The 20,017-nt window shown below is 43.7% G+C and overlaps 1 protein-coding gene across 1 annotated transcript in view; it reads left to right on the forward strand.

Annotated features, from left to right (window-relative positions):
• The window catches only part of LOC103763290 (multiple epidermal growth factor-like domains protein 6), a 186,532-nt gene that overhangs the window by 151,056 nt on the left and 15,459 nt on the right, over positions 1–20,017 (forward strand). The window contains exons 21-27 of the mRNA XM_029962323.1: positions 774–902; positions 2,485–2,616; positions 5,628–5,756; positions 11,517–11,645; positions 16,787–16,915; positions 18,537–18,665; positions 19,152–19,277. Of these exons, the coding sequence (XP_029818183.1) occupies positions 774–902; positions 2,485–2,616; positions 5,628–5,756; positions 11,517–11,645; positions 16,787–16,915; positions 18,537–18,665; positions 19,152–19,277 (903 nt within the window). The remainder of the gene's footprint in view (positions 1–773; positions 903–2,484; positions 2,617–5,627; positions 5,757–11,516; positions 11,646–16,786; positions 16,916–18,536; positions 18,666–19,151; positions 19,278–20,017) is intronic.

Here is a 20,017-nt window from a genome sequence, read left to right on the forward strand (position 1 = left end):
CCAAAATAAAGTGCCCTTCAGCTTCAGAAATTCCCCGGACATTATTTATGGGAGGGAGATTGCAGATAAATGCAGATGACCAGCTAAACTGCATCCCAAAAGGATGTTATCATTAGACCTAATTTATGGCAAACTGTACTTAGGAATACAGTGCTTAATAGCCACAGCACTTGCATTGTAATCCTGGCTGTTTGGCAGGAGGTGCTGACCAGCTGGCCTGTATGGCATCACTGTGTGTTATGTTTTCAGCAGCATTCTTTAACATATATAATTTAGGATTAAATAATAGTGAGGATGAAGGATTAGTGTCAGGGCTATCCTTGCAGCTAGAGACTATGGGAGTACACTCAAGGAACTGTTTTGTGCTGCTTACCCAGCCTCTGGGTGTTAAAAGGCTGCTTGAGTATGGCTGTTGTGCTGCACAGACAGGTTCTCAGGGACAGCCCTGCTTTGTGCCAGACCTCAGTGTGGCATATTTTAATCCTTGTTAGTCACAAAGTGAATTTTAGGGAAGGTTTGCCCAGCAGTTTTCCATCCTCTGTGCAAGACAGATACACAGAAGTACCCAAAAGTCACTCCAAAAGCTATTCCCACATTACAGGACCTGGCCTCACCCACCCAGGGTATGAATTACAGTTATTTCTTTCATCTTGCCATTTTGATTTCTGGATTCAGCTAAATCACGTTTTAGGGGGCGAGATGTTGCTGTCTGTTTGGACAGATCACTCTGTGCCTGACGTAGGTGAATTCACAGTCTGCCCATCTGTTCTCAGCCTGCCCCGACGGCTCCTATGGACCAAAGTGCCACTTGCTGTGCAGCTGTGGCAGCAGTGCCCAGTGTCACCACGTCACTGGAGAGTGCTCGTGTCCCCCGGGCTGGACTGGCCCCGGCTGCAAACACCGTAAGTCAGGGCACACGGTGCCTCTCAGGGACTCAACTGCACATGGAAGAACCAGCTCCGTTTGTTCTTAGTCTGTTACAGTTTTTTAATATAGTTTTGTTAATCTTATTGCTTCTGAAATTGTGTGTTTATGGGTTTGCACAGCCTGGGTGGTTATAATCCTTAATTATCCAGGTTCAAAGCGTTGAAATAGATGGCTGATGAAGCGCAAAGTATTGATATAAGCTCTTATTTCAACACTATGGATCCCTTTGCCCAATACCATCTGTCCCGTCAGCTTTTTGACTGACAGACAGTTTTGTTTTTCATTTTCAGTGCAGATTAGTTTTGAGATTAATTCTCCGTTTTTCATTTTGTTTGGGGGAGATTTATTCAACAAGTGAGTGGCATGTAGAGTCATGTGTCTAAAGGTCACTTTTTAACTTGGGAATATAAATGCTGTGAGAAATTCTGTTCTCTGGAAGAGCAGAGCATCCTTCTGTTGACTTTAGCATCACTCTCCATATTGGTGGCTGTGTAAGAGAGTAGATTTGCCCTTTTTGGATGGCACCATATAAATGTGAAGCCATCCTGCTTGATTCCATCCTTTTCCTGTGACACATCTATTCTGCTTGATTCCTTGTGATGCCTCTTGCAAAAAACCAACAGAATACAAACCTCCCTCTAAACGTGGTCTTAAAGACATAAAATCATTTAAATTGATTGCCAGTGTTGACAGCAGTAAGTTTTGGACCTGACTTCTCAGTCTCTGTGATGAAGAAAACTCTGGGAAAATCTGAAGTTTCCACCAATATGGGTATTTTAAAAATCAAACCAGCTGGCAGCGTGTAGAGCCACTGAGATGGCTTTTCAAGACTCCCAAGGCTGTCTAAAGAACTGAGAGACCATGGCAGAGAAAAGCTTTTATTTCTATTCGGTATAAGATCTGAGAAAAGTTGTTTTGCAGAGATGTCTCGGCAAGGCACCTCTTCCAGCAGTTGCAGACTGGACATGAGACAGATTCCCAGCTCCAAAACCTCCAAACCCAGGTTTTTGTTGCCCTAATTGACACTTTCATCTTTATGCTCACACGAAAGAGAGGAGATGCCGCGGTGCATTGTCATGATTGTGTCAGATGTGATTTTTATAATGAAAGTAATAAGTTGCTTTAACAAACATTGTGAGATGTCTCTATATCCGTGTTGCATTTCCCAGTATTTTGATGAAATCATGGAGAGTGCTCCCAAATCTGTCTGGTTTTACCCATTAACTATTCTGGTTAGACAGGTTTTTGTTTAGTGAGTCAACAGCTGATATTTTATTTCCATGAAATTACATGTTTGTGGCTGTGGATTGATTGGTATGGATTGACTACCAATGGTTAGTTTTATGTGTATGGGATAATATCTGCCTTCTTTCAGCTGAAATAGTTCAGCAAAAGATGTCTTTATTTCCACTGCTTCGTGCCCACGCTGCAGCGGAGAGTTTACTCCAGGGCTGCTGTACCATTTCGCGTGTTTTCTGTTCTCTCGTTTAGAAGCAAAATAATCCACGAGGTGGGTTTGAAGGTGGTTCCCCCTGCAAATCCCACTTTCCCTTGCAGCCTGCAGCAGCGGCCGCTGGGGCCCGCGCTGTGAGAACTCCTGTGTCTGCAGCAACAGCGACGGCACCTGCGACCCCATCACCGGCTCCTGCCTCTGCGAGCCGGGATTCACCGGGACGCACTGCGAGCACAGTAAGTGCCTGCTCTGTCAACACACGGAATTCACAAACCTGAGCGGCGGAAACCGTGTTTTCCTGCTAATTCCCTGCAGGAAGGACCCCCCGGCTGTGCCGCCCCCGGTCTGCCCGGCGCGTCGCAGCGCTCTCGGGTTTCATCGGGGTCAGATCCTTTCCCTAATCTGAATTCCAGAAAAGATATTTTCAGGCTTGTTCTGGGCTCTGCAGTAATTTTTAACGTCAAGACCTCGTGTGAGGGATAGGACAGATGTATGTTTGGTTTGTGGCATAAGGGTTTCCGTATTGGTTTTATTTATTCAGTTTTAGGGCTGCACTATTCCTCCATAAATCACTTTTTAAGGTCAGGCATATAGAAATGCTTCACATGTATAGAACATAAGAAAAATCAGGAAGTTTTAGGGTCCTGTGGTTATTAACAACAAAAATCCACGTTGGTCTTACCAGAGGCCCATAACCTTCACCTTCACCTCTGGCAGAGGTCAATATCAGAGGCCTTAAGTGTATAAAAACAAACTTATAGATAATTCCTGATATGTCTTCCCAGGTTTCTTCACTTTGTCATTCAGGAGCTTCTTGAGACAGAAACAATATCTCTATATTTAACACAACTTGATTTTTTTTTTCTTTTCCAATTAATGTGCCTATTTTCTTTTTCATTCCGTGCAAGCATTTGGAGTCCACTTCATCTTGTGGCAGTAAGTTGCATGGTTGAGCTGCTCTTATTATTATTGATTATATTGATGTTGTTAAATAAAATAAACATTTTATCTATTAGTTTAACAATCTTACAGTAGCACAGATGTAGCTACCAGAGTCTCAGTAGCGTAGGCAGGATTAACTGCTGGTGTCACACGGAAATGTCAAAACAATTAATCTGGAAATGTGACCTAAGACAAAAAGCCTGGAAAGTTGATCTTGCAGCCCTTGTTGCTGTTGGCACAGAGGGAGTGGAAGGGCAATGTGTTGGGAAGACCAGCTCCCAGAGAAAGAGCTGCCAGCTCCACTTCTCTTTCGCTCTTGATCTCTCTCAAAATAGCAGCTTTGCAGACAGAAAGTAGCCAAATAGCTGGGTCTGATCTTGCCTGGCAAGCGAATCAGTGAAGCCATTACCACTGATGAAACATCTGGCAGTCCTTAAAGTTCTGTCCATGGGGTTTTTTTTGGTTTATTAAGTCTGCTTTTTACCCCACTTTGTGTGTGTGTGTATATATATATATATATAAAATCATCATCATGGCTAGGCTTCATGAATATATGAAATGCATATATATATTTATAGATCTCTGTGTGTGTGTGTGCAAGGTTCTGAAAGCCATAATTCTTCCCTAAACATTTTATGCTTCCTTGAAGGTTAGATCTTTATCCCTGGAGAGCTCCTCTGCTCCCAAGGCACCCCCAGCCTCTCCTTGCAGGTTGGGCTCCTTCCCTTGAGGAGCAGGCTCTCTGGAGGGGTGCCTGGATCTCAACATGCATCACAGCAGCCTGTGCCTGCTCAGGCAGGGGCAGATTCTCTGTGATGTGGACTGTGAAATCGTTTGTGAAGTGTACTGACCCCTTGCCATCACCTTGAAAGCCTCAGCTCCAGGCTAAGCACTGTGGGTTTGAAGGAAGCTCTGCTGAGAGCCCCACACCTGTGGCTGCTCTGCAGTGTGATTTCCCTGGCATAAATTCCCTGAACTCTGACTGAAATTTCAAGTGAAAACGCTGAGAAGGATCCAGCTTTTAAGGCACAAGTGCACTTCAGTGTATTCACTTGTTGAACTAGCACGGGAGGCAGGATGCACAGGGATCTGCAGCTTTGGGAGCAGGAGGGGATGCAAATGGGGGGACTGAATTTCACCTGTAAGTGCAAACAATGTGTTCAAACATATTCATACTTAAACGATGGCCCATTTTTTGACTATTTTAAAGCAAAGAAATACTTAAGGTAGCTTGCTATTCTCCTGCCTCCCACCCCAACTCCTCTGTAAGAGACACAGGGGTTGGCTCCAATTAGGAGAAAGTCACTAAGCTGCAGGAGCACCCGAATTCATGCCAGCTCCCATCACTGCCCACCTATGGCACCAGATAGGTAACACCAAACCCACCCCTTTATTCTAGGCATAGAATTGTCTTTGAGGACCCTCGTTGCTTTCTGTTCTCTGTGATTCTTTCCAGATTGCCTGAAAATCTGGATGCAAACACTAAAATCATATGCTTCTAGAAGAGATCTGGCAATAATCTACATAAGTCATTTAGAGGAATGGTCTTCAAAAATGAGTGGAGGCACTGTAATATTGTGTTTAGCCAAGTGTATCTCTGTGTTTCAGCCTGTCCAAAATATCTAATGTGAATTAGGCAACTGGCCCTGTTCTTAATTGATTTTCCTATAATCCTGGAAGAAATTATTTTCTTTCTCAAATGTTTTCTTTCTTCCAGTAGTGAGTACCATGCAAATCTTTTGTAACTCCTTACATTAACTGCTGTGGAAATGTAATTGTTAATCTGTCCCCCAGATGTAATGTTTTCATTTGAATTTTTCAAGCAGAGCATGAAAGTAAAATGTGCAGCACTCAGTTTGGAGCTTTCCGAAGGAAATCACCACATTTCATATTTTCTCCAGCTTTCTGGGGAAAGAGGATTTGCAGGAAAACAGAGGAGCTTCTCCCCTCCCAGTTGATGAAGTCCCAGAGGAGATGTGCACATAAGCAACTCCAGACCAGTGGGCAAAGTGTCATCAGGCAGAACTCGTGAAGTCTCAGGCTTTACAACTAGAAGATGTCAGTTTTCTTCACAGAATTTAGTCTTTCAACACTGTGGTATTTTCCTAAAATAGATCTTAAAACCAGTCCAACTTACCTAGACCCCAAGGAGAACACTTAATCTCCTCAGTTTTAAGCCCTTACCATTATGCCTTGATTCTTCTTTTGGAAATAGTAAGATTTCCCATGTATCTCAAAACTCCCTGTTGATCCCTGATCTGCTCCAGCACTAACCCTTCATGTGGCTGTGATTCCTGTGCTGCAGGGTGCCCCGAGGGAAGCTTTGGCCCAGGCTGTGAGCACAGCTGTCAGTGCCAGAATGGAGCTGCCTGCGACCACGTCAGCGGAGCCTGCACCTGCACAGCGGGCTGGACAGGAACCTTCTGTGAAAGAGGTACTGTTGTTCCCTCTGGTCCCTTTTGGGTTTATGCAGAGGGTTTTGGTTGTTTTTTGGGGGTTTTTTTGTTGTTTGTTGTTTTGTTTTTTTAATTCAGAGAGCTGATTTTAAAATTTACAGTGTCCGATTTAAATAAAACATTGAACTTACTTGGAAACCAACACCGAAATGTGAGCTTCCATCCTAACTCAGCAAAGCTTCTTGCTGGGTGCCTGGTGTTGGGCATGTATTTTCACGTGGTTAAAATTAGATATATGCTTAAGGGCCTGGCTGTATCACATCTTTAAGGAGACTGTTCTTAAGCAGAGTCCTACTATTTGAGCTCTGAGCAGGAAGATGCTTGTTCAGCCTTATACTTGCTTGTTTCTCGTGCCTCCCTGAAATGATTAAGATGCACATGGATATGTGGATCATCCCAATGGAAATCTTTAACCACAGATATACTTTTAAACTTTACAAATCCAACAGATCACCTCCTATCACCTAGTCCTTTGGTTAAAGTGCTGGACTGGATTCTTTAAATACATTATTAAGTCAGTCCTTGGCGTCACCAAAGGAGGTTGCTGTTGAGCTGCATCATTGTGCAGATCATAAAAAATGCAACAGAAACAGTATATAGTCAGTCAGGCACTCTGAAACTTATTTCAGTGTAAAGGATTGAAGATTGCACGAATTATGATCCTTAAACCACAGTTGTTTTGCTTAGAAAGCAGCTTTATCAGCCAGTTTACAAGGGCAGCATTAGAGCCACAGTAGAGGAAAGTGGCAGCACTTGCAGGCAGCTGCTGCCCTCTCATGGGAAGGAAGATGCTCCACAGCCTGACCAGGAATACAGCAAAGCACCCACTGGCTTGTGTTCACACACTGCTTGTTGTTTCCTTCTCATTCTTACCAGGGATTATTATACAAAATAAATATTTTTTCCAAGGCTCTGCTGCAAATAGAGCTTTGTAATTTATGGTATCTCCATTATGTCCCCTTTTTATTATGATTTAGTTGAACTCTGTTTTCCTAAATCTGTTTTTTTTTAATTATTATTTTTTATTGGAAAAACAAAGCATTTGTCTGTGTTGTTGTGTAAATCTGCTCATTCCAGCAGGAATCATAATGGGGACAAAGAAACTAAATATCCTTTGCCAAAGTAGGTGTGAGGAATATGACATCTATAGGGAAAAAAAAATACAGCTCTCACCTTCCAAATCAGTCATGTTGGACATTTTTATCTTTTTGAATTCCTGAAAGAAGATTGTGGAGGGGAGAATAGAATTTAGTACTTAACGTTCCTAAAACACTGTTTTCTATGTGTTTTCTCTCAAGCAGGCAGGGTGCTTGGTCTGGGCTGACCTGAGTTACCTTTTAACATAAAACATTTCAGCCAGAACAGTTTGGCTGCTTCCGAAAGACGAGGGAGGAAAACGTGTGGGTGGTTTGCCCTTGGTAGAACCTTCTTGGCACCTTTTCTGTGAGGAGCTGCAGCGCTTCTGTTTCTGGTGACTGGGAGACTGGCAGGGTTTCCTTCTGGCAGGGATGTGCTTTTTGCCGTCCTCTTGGCAATCCACCCACGCTGGCCAGGCTCTGTGCCTCCCAGGCACAAATTTAGGGATTGACACCCAGCACTGCGGTGTTGCCTCAGACTTCTCACATCCTGCTGATGCCTCATCCCATGGCTGGGAAGGACTTTTCCGTCATCACAGAGATGTTGAGACTGAGACTTTTGCAGCCTTCAAAGTTCAAAGCCCTAGGAGAGGGCAGTCCCTTACAAAATCTAATATTGACTAATATTAATAATTAATATCACCCCTGCACAGTGAGGGTGTTTGAACCTGCAATCGTTGCTTCTGGTGTTTTGCATTGTGGCAGCGTGGGATCAAGATTCAGGGTGAAATTGCAGAAGTCCCAAAATTTGCCTTTGGGTTTTCTGGAATTGGTTTTCATTTCTTCAGGTGGGAGCAAAGTACTCCTGTTCCTTTTCATTAATTTATGACCTTCAGTATGAAGTAGGACTTCATAGGTTAACCTGCCAGTCCCTGTTGGAAAACACCACTTCAGTGGCCATTTCCAAGTTTTTTATTTGCCACAAATTTCCATAATCTCTTCTTATTATTTATTAGAATAATTAATGTAATTTTAGTCCTTCCTAAGTCTCAGCCTACATATATCACCTGTCAGTAATACAGATAGCAGCCAAATACCCACCATCATCATCATCATCATCATTTGCCAGCACAAGACAGTTTCCAAGCTCACTCATAGCCTTTGCTCCAGGCTGCTGTTTCATGAGACCTTGCTGTGAATTATTTGGGAGGTGACTGAACTTCTGTGCCCTTGGCCACAGAAAGCTACCAAAAGACCTCACACTCTTCAAAGTACTTTTGTCTGTCCCCCATCATCTCAGCTCAGCTCTGCCCTGAGTCACCTTTGATCAGCTGCCCTTCATCTGGTGTTGTTCAGTGGTACTGCTGCCCCTGCAGTAGTGCTGTGGTCACATATAATAATGATGGGTAAGAATAAAGCTATTGAGACACTTCCTGAAAGAAAATTAGACATTTCTGAAAGTGGGACGTGCCTGCTCCATCTTTCACCCCTACTCAATCCTTTGTGAAAATGAACCTCGTGAATCTTTTCAAATCTATTTCAAAGGAGTTGCAAAATGGGCAGAACTGTTTCAGCTGCAAAATAGGTAACGTTTGCAAATAAGGCTGAAAACAAAATAATCTACAAAGAAATGTTTTCAGTCTGTAGGAGCAATCTAGGAAAGGCTTCCTTTGAATTTTCTTGAAAGCAGTAAGTGATACAAAAAGAACGCCGATGAAATAATATATGTTTCTTCACAAGGTCTTGCATTACCAAAGGAAAGTGAATAATTTTTGGTAGATGCTACTAGCAATGCCACTAGATACCTTCCTTATCTGGGTGGAGAATGTTACTTGCTTGGGGATGAGGTACCAGAGGCACACATGGAGTTCTGGCTGGTCTTGAACAAGTAGCAATTAATGCCAGTTCCTGGACTGTGCAAAGGTGAGGATCATGGCAAAGATGGCTTTGTAAATTCCTTTCTCTCTCCCGTTCAATCACAGGTAACCTAAGTAGCATCTTCTCCAGAAAAGATGCTTCTGCTGAGGGGCTTTGGTTTTAATGCACTTACAGCTGAAAAGGAAAAGGGGAAAAAAAAATCAAAAAATCCCAACTCCAAACCCAATCTTTATTGTGATAATTAGATAAATATATCAATTCTTGCTTCAACTGAATGTAAACATCCGACATGGAGGAAGCCTGAGCCTGGGCTCCTGATGTCAGGCAGCCCAGCAAACCCAGAGGAATCCAGGTGTGCCTGCCTTCACCAGCCACACTCCCAGCTCTGTCAGAAATGTGCCGAGCGAGCAGTCACCCTGCCCTGAACAGGGGCTGCTCCTGTTTGGGGAGGCAATTGTTATAATTGTTTTAATTCTGTGAAGTGCTGAGCATCTGCTGCTCTCGCTTTGAAGGTTGGGGTTGCCTTCAGTGCACTGTAATTTTGTTTAATTCCGTTCCCTGCTGCTCCCTGGTATGTGCTGTGTGACCCAAGGCTGTGTCCAGTTATGGGATCAGGCCAACACAAGAATTATCCAGTTCGCTGGTTCATCTGACCAAATATCCCCAAATGCCAGACAATTAGTTCACTAACTGAAGGCAGCAGGAGTCTTGGGCCATTCCTGCAGAATATGTATTAATTGATGCATTAGTAACAGCAACATATTGCCCTTGTGGGGCACAGCACTTGGCATTTGCATCTTAGCTGCTGATCAGCACTGCCACGGGACGGACAGACTGGACTTCTCCCTTGAGATTACAGCTGTTAATCATTGTCATAAGATAGCCCAGCAAGATTGCTGTTTTAATAAGATAAAAAGGGAAAATAAATACTGTGCATGTCAAGGAACAGCTGACAAGGCTGTAGTCCCTCTGTTAAATAAAGAACTTTGTCGGGCTTTGAAGTCGCTGAGGGTTCAGCAGGAGAAGCCTGTCCTTGTCTGCTGAAGCAGAATAAATATGGACAGAAAGATTAAACCACACACAGGTGGCTCATCCTTACAACTTGCTAACAGCTCTCTCCCAGTGCAGTTTGAGCAGAGGCTGATGGATGCATTATGGTGTTACATTGGTATGAAGCTCTTTCCTGTTTTACTGAGGCAGCACAAACTTGGGAAGGGCAGGAAACCTGAAATCTTTCTGGACAGGACAAAGGGAAGAGCAGCCTTTTGATTTTGAGTAGATGAAACAGTGGTTTGTAGTCACAAGCTGAGCAGAAGCTCTGAGAGTAGAGGAGCCAAAGCAGATGCTCAGTGTGTTACACTGCTGCTGTCACTGGATGAAGGTCAGGTTTGCCTCTGGCTATGGATGTGGAATTCCCCCAACTAGTAGCCAAAGCAGACAGCTCACTGCTGGAGAACAGAATCTGCATCCATGGAAGAGGCAGGATAAGCAGACTGAGACAAAAAACCTGGGCATGGAGAAGACACAGGGCAAGAAAAATGACAGAAGAGTCCAACAGTGAAAGATGCACACGGATAACTCCCTGGAAGTGTTCAAGGCTGGGTTGGACGGGGCTTTGAGCAACCTGGTGTAATGGAATGTGGCCCTGCCCATGGCAGGGGGGTTGGAATGAGATGATCTTTAAGGTCCTTTCCAACCTAAATCATTCTATGATGATACCAGTGTTATTCTGATCTGGTTGAGGGCTGTGAAATTAGTGTGGAGGGTTGTTGGGTAGTGTATGTGATAATAATTGTCATAAGGCTCTATTGGAAGACAGTTGTTCTGATTTCATGATAGAAGTGTGAGGATTTGGTTTTAAATATAAGTTTATATTGACAAGGAGGACAAAGAGATAAGTTTTATTGAATAACTTATCTCATGAGCAGCATAATTCCTGAGACTGATTCAGGGGTTCTGGGGAACGAGTGACACGTAATTGTGTATCTACAGACTTATTATCATTTAGTGAGACATAATTATACAGATACTTAAATAAGCTAGACACACACATATATATATGCAGAGATGTTAAATAAGGCTATTTTATTTTTTTAAAACTGTACATAGCAGCCTTAGCACTCTTGTAGTGAAACATTTAGCTATGATGTGGCCCACTGACAAGTACCAATGCTTATTTTCACTGCTTTCAGGACTGGTAAAGATATAAATTGATCCCATTGTGCTGCTCTTCCTTACATCTCCCAGATGTAGGTATGGAACTCCTTTGGCTCCCTGGAGTTGTTTTGCTACATTTAATTCATCTTGGTTTCTCTGTTCATTCGCTTTGCCAGTTTTTCATGTCAGCACTGAACTGCACCACTGTGGTTTATGTTCGCTGTAAAAAATCTTTAGAAAAGTGTCAGGACAGTAAATGGGAGCAGAAGTTTTGCATTTCCAAAGGGAGGGAGATCAGCAGGGATGGCCCTGGAGTCTCACGTTATGTTGAAATATTTCTTTTTTCCTCTGTTCGTTACAGAAGCACAAGTACCAGCTTGTGTGAACCCAGCTCCATTCTCTGACTTGCTTTATGGCTTTTCAATACTCTAAGCCATGTTTTACTGTGCAGAAATCCATTGCTTATGTAAAAGGGTCACATGTTTCCAAGATGCTTTTAGCAGAATTGTGCAGGCTTAGCCCCTTGAAGCAACTTTGGTTGTTAAGCATCTGTGAAAAGATGAACTGGAGTTTATACAGAAAAACCAAACAGGAACTGTGCTAAAAATTAATGTTTTGCATTTGCAGCTTGTCCAGAAGGATTCTTTGGGCTTGACTGCCACCAGGTGTGCAAGTGCAAGAATGCTGCTGGCTGTGACCACGTCCTGGGCACGTGCCGCTGCCTCCCGGGCTGGCTGGGAGAGACCTGCGAGCAGCGTGAGTACATCCCTGCTCCCAAACTCCCCCAGCACTGGCGTGGGTTTGCCCTGGGAATGCAGGATGACCTGCCGGGGTACAGTTTTAGCTGGATCACATTCCTTTCCAAAGATGCCAAAAAAGGGAACAGTTTTTGGTAGCTGCGGAAATCGTCAACATCATTTTTTTTTTGGCCGCTGTTGGCACTCGTCAAACATGATAAGCATCAGGTTTTAAATAGCAGAGCTGTCTCCTGCCATATGACAACTCCCAGCTTTTTCTTTTTGTGTGGCATTAAGAGATGAAATGTTGTGTATCTGTTTCTGGTGTGTCTCATCTAATTATCAATTATAAAGTGACAGATTACAAATGCGCAAAGTGGAAAAATCAGAGCTGGGACTGTTTTGTTATTTGAGTGTGACAAAATAGGTTTTTAACTAATTATTAGAAAAGTTATTTCTTTTAAAACAAATGTCAACTTCATAGATGTTCACAAACATGGATTATCCCACGCTCTTTAAGCTAAAAAGGTGTTTGTGTGTATGTATAACATTGTCTCTTCTGAGAAACTTTTCACTACATTTCATGGGAAATTATATTTTTTTCTTTAGCTACATGACATTACACATGGAAACACTGAGTCTCTTTGCAAAGTTTAGCAAATATGTGGGCTTTTTTAAGATTTTCAGGTTTTAGCCTCTCAACTTCCTTGTTTCACTTTAGGATGATGTCATGGTCTAAACTTCCTTTTGAAAATACAACTGCTGTCTGCAGGACCATGGTGTAGAGCTGGGCTCCAGAGCAGTTCCACAAGGAGCCAACTCTGATTGTTTGTGAACACTTCTGTGAACACTTCTTTAAACCATGGGTAGTAGTTTTCTGCAATAGAGAATTGGTTTAATTTACAAAAAAGAGAGAAATGTTGCTTGTATTGAAGCAATTCTATTCTCCAGCCATATGCCATCTTATCATCAGCCATGTTTGAGGGCAGCACTTGCTCTTCATAATATTTTTCCCTTATTTGCCCCCACCATGCAACACAACCCATCTTCTGCAGAATCCCCTGCTCTTGTGATTTACAGGTGGGTCAGTGCTGCTGAATCTTCCCAGATTTTAGACATTTCTGCCAGCATCTCACCATTGCAGTCCTTTGTGCTTCTCTGTGCTCCCCATAGGAACACTTGGCCCTCCATCATCCACCACCTGAAGATGCTGGTGGTAACACACCCTGTGTCTGTAGATTAATGGATTGACCACAATATAAGTGCAGAGCCAGAGTCATTTAGCCATCCCACAGAGCAGAAAAGGTGCTGCTAAACAGGTGTGATGTTTGCTCCTTGGTCACAGCCTGGTTTTACTGCTGAGCCACGGGGTTGCAATGTGTCACCTCGCCCCTTCCCTGCTCCTTACCCTGCATTAAGGACAGGAAGCTTTGTTATGTATTTCATTAAAGTCAATTAAGAAATGCAGCTCTTTGTCCATGGCCTCCTGTGCCCCCTCCCCTACTCACATTAGGAAAAAAACCCTGTTTATTGCCTTGTGCCTGAGCCACGAGAGCTTTATGTTGGTTGATTTATTCCTCAGGCTGGTGAAGATGCCAAAGCCTCCAAGGTCCCTGTAAGTAAGAGTGAGGTCAGTGAACAGTGCAGAGTGTAACCTCCTTTTCTCTTGGCTAAGTGAGGAATCTTCATTTCGGTTTTATGACTGCACCTCATTCACGCTGCTCCAGAGCTGCTCAGAGTGAGGCAGCCAGGGGTGGGGGAGAGCTCACCACTCCCCATCCGCACCGGGTGTTTAATATTCACCTTGCTGGTTCCTGGGACCAGCTCGAGCAGCTGGAAGGACAGCACTCGTGTGGAAGTAATCAGATTGCAGGCAATGTGCTGGAGGATATTGAGGAATAATTTTGACATCATGGGATTTGAATTGATCTTAAGCCAGCCATGCAGTGCATTTTATGCTCTGCTATCTAATTATGGGCAATAGAGACAGTGATGCCTTTTGTTGAAGCTGCCTAATGCTTTCCATTACCAGACTGTGGTTTTCAGTTTGTTTGAAAATGAATTATGTTAAACTGGGAAGAAATCTGCCAAGCAAGCTCTGCCTTAGCTTCAGTCTGTGTTTGGAGATTTTATTTTTGATTTTTTTTTTTTTGAGTGTGCACCTAAGATATTTTAGGGTTCCAAGAAAGAGATTTAGGAAAAGTCTGTTGCCTATTCTTTTTTGGGTTTTAATAAACTGCTTCATTGAGTGTCCAGATGCTTCAGTGATACAGAAGTGGGGATCTGACATTTGGCATTTCTTTAGGACAGAGTGTAACCTTCCTTTCTGTATACTCCATCCCTGGAAGTGTTCAAGGTCAGATTGGATGGGGCCCTGAGCAACCTGATTTAGTGAGTAGCATCACTATTCATGGCAGGGGAGTTGGAACTAGATGATCTTTATGGTTACTTCCACCCCAAACCATTCAATGATTCTATACAAACTCATTCATAGTTTGCAGTCTTTAAAAAATCAACCCAAACCTACAGGAATCTCATGTTGAATATGGTCTGTAGAAGCTAAACACAATTAAAAATCTGAATTTTACCCTAATTCTATCAGTACTAAAAATGCCTCTTTTTGAAGCTGTTTGGGCTCAGCAGGAACTTCACTTTTTACCACTTGTGGTAAAAAGAGAAACCACATTAGTTTGAAAAATAAACAAGTACAGAAAGATTGGTTCTGCCAGAGGCATTGATAATAGAGGTTTGACATTTCGTGGCATGTGAACACTTGACTTTGCAAATTCCCTATTCTTTTAAATCCAGTATTTCAGTTTGTGGAGAATGATCCACAGGAGCTGCATGAAAACAAAGCTTCTGGACACCCTGTAGAACATTAGTGCCCATCATTTCCCTGTGCTCCTGGGCACTTTGGGTGGCTTTTGACTTTCAGTCTGGAAGAAATTCTCCAGGTTCATATATTCCTTACTCTGCATGCAAAAATGGGATTTTAAAGACTGCAAACAAGTAAATCCTTCTCTTATGGGGGAAAGGCACTGAGAGGAAAATTTTGAAAGAGAGAGAAATCTAATTATTTAAACCTTTGGATTGAGTCTTCCCTTTTCACTCACCATGAAGAACAAAGATAAGGCCCAGGAATTTTGTACATTCAGTTGTGGAACTTCATAAAATAGCTTCAGTATATAATTTATTTTCTTAATCTTCAGAAAAGTACTTTGATAATCAGGATTGTCCCACCAAGAAGCAAAAAGCATTTGTATTCACCCAATAGAATAATAAAAATTTTCTTCTCCAGAAATTTTTGCTTTCTTACCAGAATTTTCACTGGAACACTCTTTTATCTTCTCAATAAGTGTAACAAGAGCTTTGCACACATACTCCAAAAACCTCACACAAACCACTGGTAACCAGTCAGGGGACCTGGTGATGAGCTGGTTTTTCCTTTGGCTTGGTTATGCTATAGTTCTGGTCTGTATTGTGGAAATATTTAGTTCTGCTCCAAAAATCGAGCCAGAGCTTTGTAGGATGGGCTGAACTTTTCACTTGGCAACCAAGCTTCATTTGCAGAGCAAACTTTTAGCTGTGATGGGACTGAGCTCCTTCTCTTTCTTGTGGTTTCAACGTGAATGAGGTCCAAGTGATGACAAAAACGAACACTGCTGAAAAGAAGTCCTGGGAGAAATGGTGTCTGAGAAACAGGCTGGGAAGCTGGAAGTCTTCAGATGGGAAGAAAAGGGCTGAGAATGTATCAGACACTGTCAACCAAGTTCACCTCTGAGACCAAGATGGTTTCACACCTCCCTTCTGTCCCCAGGGACATGTCCTCCTGCAACACTGCATCTCATTCACTGACCCCCTCAAAGGTATTGAGGTTTGGGTGGAAAGTCACTGTTTGGGTCTGAGCCTGGGAGATGTCACATCCAGCAAGCGCAGGACACTCTTCTGGATTAGGGATCTGGGGTTTTTTTGCTTCTCCAGTGCACGCCAGAAGTGCTGCAGGGATGAGAGACTCTGGCAGCTTTGTCCAAGTGCAGGAGAGCCCCTGCAAGACGGGACAAAAACCGTCCAAGGAGGTGATCCAGCTGCATCAACTCACTCTGTATATTTTTGGGGAGATATCTGAAGAAAACAGGGTAGCAGTACTGTCTGCTTTCCACCATTTAAAGCCATCCAAATCTCCAATGCAGTGGGGACTGCGGGAATTTTATCACTGCCATTTTTCACAGGCAGCAGCACTGAAAGCAGAGCTGAGGCGAGCGTACGCTTGCGAGATGGCTGCGTTAAGTTTTCACCTGGGAGCCAGCTGCTTAACCAAACTCATTGAAAATATCACCCCTCTCTGACCAAAGAATGAGAGTCGGGGCGAGCGAAGGCATCCAGCTGTGAAAAATGAACACTGAAAACAATGAAGTTGTCAGTTCTCTTACCAGGATGCAAATAAATACCCGGGCTGTCGGGCTGGTGGTTCTGCTGGACCATTAGTTTAGCACAAAGACATTCTGCAGGGCCGGGGCTGACAGCTGATCCATCACCCCAGCGGTCCAGCCCTTCCATAAAAACCTCTTCAGAATGTGCTAGGATACATATTTTTAAGCCACATTATTGTGCTAGGCTCTCATAAGATACATTACCTCTAAATTGTAAGTGTTGCAGAGCAATTTCATTTTATGTGATCCTAATTTGCAGAATTGTTTTAAAATACCCTTTGCAGTTATATTGGCTGATGCTGTGGTGGACTTGGCAGTACTGAGTTAATGGTTAGACTTAATGATCTTAAAGGTCTTTTCAAACCTAAACAGTTCTATTATTCTATCTAGTGTCAGGTTAATAAATGGTTTTATATATATGTATATATATATTTCCGGGAATGGTGGAGTCACCATCATTTAAGTGTTCAAAAAAATGAGTAGATGTGGCATTCTTCAATTTGGTTTAATGAGCATAGTGGTATTAGGCCAAAGGCTGGACTTGATCTTGGAAGTCTTTTCCATCCTTAATGATTTTATGGTCTTAGGCACCCTTGTGATGTGAAAAGTGTGTCATCAGAAGACAATTCCAACCTGATTTCCCTGGTGCTGGGTCGTGTCTCAGGTTTGCTCTGTGCAGTGCCTCCTTTGATGCTTCCTGATGGAGTTTTATGCAATTCTCTCATTACAGCCTGCCAGGGGAATAGCTACGGGCCGGGCTGCAGCAACACTTGTCACTGTCACAACGGAGCGCTCTGTCATCACGTCACTGGGACGTGCCTTTGTAGCCCGGGCTGGAAAGGAACCACCTGCCAAGAAGGTACAGTTGGAAATTCAACCCCCTGAAGAAGGATTATAGGAGGGGAAAAAAAATAAAACATCTGCTTGGGGGAAGTTCATTGGTATTTTAGCTATCAGCTCATTGCCTTGTGTTGTCACTGGTTCTGTATCCGCAATGACGTGATCGGTCCATTAAATAAATCCACGGCACCATTGTAGGGTGTAGGAGCTCAGTGTGCACGGGGCAGAGGGGGCTGAAACAGCCATAAACGGGAAAGAGAGCTGATTTTGAGGGCTGATGAAGGGAGAAAAGGTCCATAAAACTCCGAATTATGACACTGAAGTGAAGCTCTGTTTCTTTTCTATGGCCTGATTTACCATCCCATGCACCTGACTGATCCTCATCGTTACCGTGTGCTGTTCCAGACATGGGCTAAATCCAGGACATGTGAAAGGCATTGAACCTGGGCAATTAGACCCATACGTGTGACTCAAACACAAGCCCAACTCCACGGAGCCTTAAGAAAAGAGGCTGGCAAAGAAAGGCTGCACTGCAGCTTGTGTGACCTAATCCTGTGCACCTCACCCGCTGGAAAGTCTGTCCATCCCCGTTGCAGAAGGCTCCTTGTTCTGTGCCTTCCCTGTTCTGCCAGCAGTGCCATGGAGCTGGGAATGCTGCTGTGGATGCTCCTGGGTGAGCTGGGCTTTGGTGTCAGCACCTTCACTCAGTGGCCTTCAGCATACCAAGAGGACTGTTAGGGAAAGGGGATGAAAGCTGGCAGGGGTAGAATAATATATAAATTAAGTGTATCCCCCTTTAAAACCTGATCTGAAGAGATCTTTCCACGAAGTATCAAAAAATTGTGAAGGTACCAAACAGCTCTTGATGACGTATATGACATGACCTAAATTTTTCTGGTTTGTCTGAGAGCCTCAAATACGAAACCAAAGCAAAAGTTAAAAAAGCTGTTGTCAAATATGAAGACATTGTCAAATTACCCTTTTCCTTTAAAGATATGTTTGGGGATTTCTTTTCTCTTCGGAAGAAAGGAGGTAGAAAAATTGTGTGAGGCTGGGGGAGCCATCCTGCTGTGACTGTGCTTTTGCAGAGTGAGAACTCACTCCTGTTGCCATCCTAAAGAGGTGTCACTCTGGCATATGACAGAGGTTTGGGGTTTTTTGTGCCAAAAAGTTAGAGTCTGTCCATCTGGTTCTGATGCGAATTAATAAAAACTTGCTAAATTAAAACCAGGTAAACTGTGAAATTTCATCAGCCAGCTGTGGGCGGCAGGATTAATTAGAGAAGGAGCCGTGATTTTAAGAGAAGTGTACAAAGAGATTCTGAAAAGAGGGGAATCAATAACTCCCCTCCTTGGTGTTGAGAAAGCTGGCAGGAACCAAGGGGTATTTTTTGTTGGTGCAAACAGGAAATCTCAAGGTCATTTGGTGGGTCACAGCTAATTCACTTCATCCACTATTTTGTCCCCAGACCAGTTTTACGCTGAGTAATTCCTTATCAATCATGTCCCCATTTCTACTTGGTTGTACCTCCCACAGCATCTTCCAGGGCGAGGAGTGTGAACTGGGAAAGGGTGATGTTTAACCTGCATTTTTTTCCTGCACTCCCTAATGGAATGTTTTGTGCTGCCTCCCCTTCCCAGGCTGCCCTCCTGGATGGTATGGTGCAAACTGCCTCCAACGCTGTGTCTGCCATGGCCAGGCCACGTGTGACAGTGTGACAGGAGAGTGCCAGTGTCCCCAGGGCTGGACAGGGACAGCATGTGAGCTGGGTGAGTCTCATAACATCCTTCATCCCTCCAGCACCTCAGTTGCTCTGCTAGGAAGTTCAGTTGTGGTGGGGTCTGGTTTGAGACAACACCGGAAAAAAGAGAAGGCAGAGGGATGGAGAGCACTAGGTGTGGAGAGGCTGAAAAAATTGGGGTTGTTTAGTCAGAGATGAGGGAGATATTGGCACTTGAATGTAGGATGGTGCTGGAAACTTCTTTAATAGATGAGAAAAATAAGCTATTCCCTGTCCCCTGGGGACAGGGAAAATAGGTAATGACCTTCATTTGAGGAGAAAAAAGTAGTAAATCCTCCAAGAGAAAAAAAGTATTTATTTCTAAGGAATTTTGTTAAGGGAGGCTTCAAAATCTCTCTCACTGAAGGTTTTTAAGACCAGTTTAGGTGGCTCACTGTCTTGCAGAGGCATAAGTATGTTCCTCCTGGAGCTCCTCCAGCCAGGCCCTCTGTCAGTCTCTCCCATCTTGTTTCAGAGTGTGGGGATGGGCAGCATGGAGAGGGCTGTGAGCAGAACTGCAGCTGCCACCACGGGGTGTGTGACCAGCCCTCGGGGAAATGCGTCTGTCGTGCCGGCTGGACTGGGGACCACTGTGATGTTGGTAAGGGCAGCTCCTTCTGCAGATGCTTGATTTTAACAACCAACCATTTCTGCCTCCACAGTATGAAGTCCTTTTCTCTTTTGTGTCTTAGTTTTCCAATATTCTGTAGGCCAGTCAGGGTTCATGCCTGCTCACCCCATGTCTCAGCCCCACAGGCTCTGGGGCTGTGATAACCATGCCCTCTCTGCCCAACCATGCCCTTGTCCAAATCATTTTATCTCCTCTTACCTCTGTTCTCTGCCTGCTAAGAAAATGAAGGTATTTATCTGCCTTAGGGGTACAAGGAAGAGCATACAAAAGGGAGGGAGTTTTAAGGACAATTTGCCAGATCAGCCACCTGCTGCTGAGTCTCTGTGGGTCACTGAGGGGAGCTCAGCAAAATAAACTGTGATGGTTCAGATTTACAGATCTTGCATTTGACAGAGATCCAGATCCAGATTTGACAAAGCTGTTTGGCATGTTTAGAACCATCTGAATCCCTGAAATAGGGATGAAATCTCATGTCTGGTAGATACCAGGTGACTTGAAATGTGCTTTCAGCTTGGCCACTGAGGTGTTGTGATTTTGCAAGACATGAGCAATTTTCTGATATCTCCTCAGGTGCTGAGGGCTCTCAAAGCCTCAGCCAACAGCATGGCCTGTAAAGCCTTTGTAGTTGCCCCCCTTTCCTTTCTTCAGGCCTCACCTTCTTTTTGATTCTTTGCACTGAGAGGTGGAAGCAGTTTGTGGACAGGGCATGT

The sequence above is a fragment of the Manacus vitellinus genome, unplaced genomic scaffold (assembly GCF_001715985.3).
Source record: "Manacus vitellinus isolate BGI_N305 unplaced genomic scaffold, ASM171598v3 scaffold_45_pilon, whole genome shotgun sequence".
Classification (NCBI taxonomy): domain Eukaryota; kingdom Metazoa; phylum Chordata; class Aves; order Passeriformes; family Pipridae; genus Manacus; species Manacus vitellinus.